Below are 4,665 nucleotides of genomic sequence, written 5' to 3' on the forward strand. Positions count from 1 at the left end.
AACAGTAAAGTGAAAGAAGACCCTTGATGACTTGAAAAGAAAGAGAATTATCAGAATGAACTATAGACAATTAAACTAATTTTACATGCTTTAGGAAAAGATATAAATACTGGAACAAAGACAATGTTCATGTATAGTAAAATATGCCAATAACTATTTTGTTTGGCTTTGTTATTTTGCTCTTGGCCATCTTTGTGACTTTTTAAGGGGGAATTTCTTCTCACATGAGCTCAAAAGATACAAGGTGTTTAGTCATATCATGGTTCTCTTACAGTCATAATGTTTGACGTGAACTAATGCTAGAGCTATAAGCGGAAATAGCACATAGGCTGTTTCTACTTGTGGTTTTATGACTGAAACCTCTCCGTGTTTAACTTACTCGACTGAAAGACAGAAAAAAAATGTGTTTGCTGTGATGGCGTTTAGGTTGTTCCTTTCATTTGCTCTTCTTACTTTCAACACAGGTATAAAATCAAATCATTTTACTATGATAAATTAATCTGTGATTAAATGTTTTTCTTCCCGTGGCAATAAGTGAAAGGCAGTTTTAAAATTTGCTTTAAAGTTAAATGTTTTATTCTTAACATTGTCTTTTTGACATATTGATCAAGTCTTTTGTTCAAGGAATTGTTTTGTTTTCACTTCAGAAATGTAATGTTGCCAGGATTTTACAAGATATCATTATGATTGATTTGTTACAATAACATCCTGTATTCAGTATTTTGTCAAAAAAGGATGACTTAAGGTAAAATAACCACATTACACTGCATTGTGGGAATACCCATCAGTCCTTGTATATATGTGTATTTTGATGTCATTATTATGGTGCTTAGTGTTACAGAGAATTTGAACCTTATTTGGTCTTAATTAAATTTCATCCAGGCAGTAATAGGGTTTAACTGACTTTGTTATTTCGTAATTCATGATTAATCGCATCCAAAATAAAAGGTTTTATGTACATAATATATGTGTGTACTACTGTGTATATTTATTATGTGTATATATAAAGACACACACATACAGTATATATTTAGAAAATATTTACATGTATTTACGCGTATATATTCATATAATTTATATTATATACTGTATCAATATATTTAATATAATAACATAACATATTTTTCTTAAATATATACATGCATGTGTGTGTATTTATATATACATAATAAATGCACAGTACACACACATTATGTACACAAAAACTTTTATTTTGGATGAGATTAATCGTTGCCCAGTACTACATTTTATTTATGAATTATTTAATTACTGACACTAATTATTGAAGTCTGATAATTTTTTGCATTCCACATTATACGTGGAAATGCTGTATGTTAAAATACTTAATATAATATTTCATAAATAAAGTACCACCGTACTAAATAATAATGGAGTGAACAATAGTACTGTGATGTGCTGAATGGTTGTTCAAATTTGTTCATTTGTCCTTGAATTTCACTCTTTACTGAGAGAAACAGCGACATTTGATTTTTATTCAGCTTAATAGCACAGCTGTTGACCAATCCCCTATTACTAAATTAACATTCAACTAAAACCTTTAGCTTGTGGCAGCATATCATTAATGTTCATGACAACAGCAGTAAGCAAACTGCTACTAAACTTTGCCCTCTAAACAAAAAAACGTATTTTCTCTCTCCTCAGGGTTCAGTGCTGAGATCTCTGTATTTGTGCAGACAGGAGCTTCTGTTAAACTGGATATACAGACACAACAACTACCAGAGTTTGATCTTTTTTACTGGATGAATGATAAATCTGAAGAAATAGTTAGATATATAAATGGAACTAAAAAAGTAAGACGTCATACTTTCTTTGAGAACAGATTGGATTTCAATGCTAAAACCTTCTCTCTGACACTGAAGAACATGCAGAAGACAGACAGTGGACTCTACAGAGCAAGAGCAAGTGCAGATTCAGACATAAATATTGTTACATACAGAGTATCTGTTATAGGTGAGTGTTATGTGTACTACTTAAGCTACGATGTAATAAGATAATGTTAATTATACTTTTAGTCAGTTTTTATTGGGAAATAGTATTTTTTATCTGAAAACTTTTATTTGAAAACAATGTAAATTATGTAAAGTACAACAAAAAGAAATTTTGCATATGTTTTGTACTGTGATCCACAACCTGTTACTCATGATTTAGTGAGTTACTTATGTTCATTTCAGGAAGCCTATACAAAATAGCATGAATAAATTATGTTTGGTCTTTGTTTACTCAAGTTTTGAATTGGCAAGTTCTGGCATCACTGAATCTGTATGTGGCTTTAAACATTTTAATGTGTTTCAGATGCAGTGAAAACTCCAGTACTGATTGTAAATTCAAACCGGTCCAGCCCTGACTCCTGTAGCTTTACATGTAATGGAAGTAATAGTATCATCAGCTCTATTTATAATAGTAGCAGCTGTTCTCGAGAGGAAGTGACATCATCTGATAATCACATTCTAAGACTGAGCTGCAGTGGTGACTCCATCATATCCTGTTAATGTTTATCTGAAAACTTTTATTTGAAAACTATGTAAAGTACAACAAAAAGAAATGTTGCATATGTTTTGTACTGTGATCCACAACCTGTTACTCATGATTTAGTGAGTTATTTATGTTCATTTCAGGAAGTCTATACAAGATTGTATGAATAAATTATGTTTGGTCTTTGTTTACTCAAGTTTTGAATTGGCAAGTTCTGGCATCACTGAATCTGTATGTGGCTTTAAACATTTTAATGTGTTTCAGATGCAGTGAAAACTCCAGTACTGATTGTAAATTCAAACCGGTCCAGCCCTGACTCCTGTAGCTTTACATGTAATGGAAGTAATAGTATCATCAGCTCTATTTATAATAGTAGCAGCTGTTCTCGAGAGGAAGTGACATCATCTGATAATCACATTCTAAGACTGAGCTGCAGTGGTGACTCCATCATATCTACAGCAATCCAGTGAGCTGGAAGACTGACACAAAGACGGTTAATGAACTCTGCACTGTTAATCAAGGTACTTCTCCCTTCAGATGAGGAAACAGAAAACTAGTGACAAAACACTGAACTGAAATGCCTGTTGGATTAAAATTCAGTATGGGAAAATAGATTTTCTGATGTTCTTCTTTCATGTCCAGAAAGACAAAAAGCTAAAGAAGCATCTTTGCATCTCCTTTGGCTCATTCCCATTTGCCTATTCACAAGTGGTTTGTTGGTTTTGGTCAGCAAGAAAAAAAAATGTATATCATCATAATGAATTTCATTAACATTTCATATTAACTGCAACTAGTGAACATATCAAGAGTATCTCTATGAAAAGAAAACTTTAAATTTTTATGTCAAATGTGTCAAATGTTATAATATGGTCAGATAATTTTGGATATTTGTGCTATGATCAGCTGAACTTTTGCATAGCCCTTTAAAGCATTTCAGAAGTAAGAAAAAAAAAAATCCAACAACTCTCATACACATAGTAATGTGACCCTACCCTTTTCTGCAGCGATTTCTAGAAGAGTATACAGCATATCACTTCCCATGTGCTAATATTACAGAAGGATCAACTCAAGTTGATCAACTCAACTCAAATAATTTAAACGTAAAAATTTGGCAGACCTCCAAATGGGAGTTACATACTCCAAAATGGAGTAGAACTCAAAAAGCGGAAGTACTGACTCATTCAGGAACAAACTTAGCTTAAGTTGCTGAAATGAAACATTGAGAAAAGCTTCTATATCTACTCTGCAGCTATATCGACTTGGAAGCAAACATCCAAGCTGATTGCTAGTTCTAATGTGACATTATTTTCAAACTAGAACAGAAGCTTAAACGCATCATTTGAACTGGATTTGGATCCTGGATTCATATCCTGAATTCATGGCATACAAAAGTAGTTCAACACAAGAGGGTCTTTTGCAGTGTGGCAAATGTATTTTAAGGTCATAAAGCTACATGCATAATAAATGTAAAAGAAATAGCACATTGCCGTTCACAATGGTTCGAGACAGAGTTCTCGAACAGAGAGAAATTTACCATTTATGCTTTTAAACCCTCTGGTTCACTAGGCTTCCATTAGCAATTCATTTACTGTAATTATGCTTCCAGCTTATTTCTCAGTACTGCCACAGGCAATGATTATAGACATACAGTATGGGTGTAATACACAGTATATGTAGAAGTATCTTTTTAAAACAAGACACCGGAGAGTGTGACATCAACATCATATTACAACCTTTGCAGAGTCCATGCGCAAAGTCTAGTGTGACTGCAGCGTTAAGCAACTAAACGGTATAGGGCGGGGCCTATGGTGCAATGTATAACTATTATTTGATATCATGCTCCGGAGGCAGTGATATGCCAATTTATTTGCCCATGTGACATCACAGATCCCACAATATCCAAGCCTTATTTGGAGCGTGGTTAAATAAATGTTTGGGTTTTTTTTTAAATATGAATATATATAAAAATGAGGAGGACTTTTGGAAGAGGAAGCCATGAAACGTTTAAGACATTTTAATAGAACAACAGTCTCTTATATGTGAAAAGATCAAAGAATGTGAAAAAAAGTGCTTTTTCATGCTGTCATGACCCCTTATGTTGTACTGTTTCTCACTTTGCTTTGGATTTTTGTCTTCAATAATTTATTGCTCTCTTTGTTCGGTTTATTTTTG

The 4,665-nt window shown here is 32.9% G+C and overlaps 1 protein-coding gene across 1 annotated transcript in view; it reads left to right on the top strand.

Annotated features, from left to right (window-relative positions):
• The window catches only part of LOC107750111 (signaling lymphocytic activation molecule-like), a 19,385-nt gene that overhangs the window by 4,469 nt on the left and 10,251 nt on the right, over positions 1–4,665 (top strand). Inside the window, 4 exon segments of the mRNA XM_016565379.1 lie at positions 1,663–1,971; positions 2,758–2,943; positions 2,946–3,014; positions 3,136–3,237. Of these exon segments, the coding sequence (XP_016420865.1) occupies positions 1,663–1,971; positions 2,758–2,943; positions 2,946–3,014; positions 3,136–3,237 (666 nt within the window).

Source organism: Sinocyclocheilus rhinocerous, unplaced genomic scaffold, assembly GCF_001515625.1.
Source record: "Sinocyclocheilus rhinocerous isolate Xijiao unplaced genomic scaffold, SAMN03320098_v1.1 scaffold17855, whole genome shotgun sequence".
Classification (NCBI taxonomy): domain Eukaryota; kingdom Metazoa; phylum Chordata; class Actinopteri; order Cypriniformes; family Cyprinidae; genus Sinocyclocheilus; species Sinocyclocheilus rhinocerous.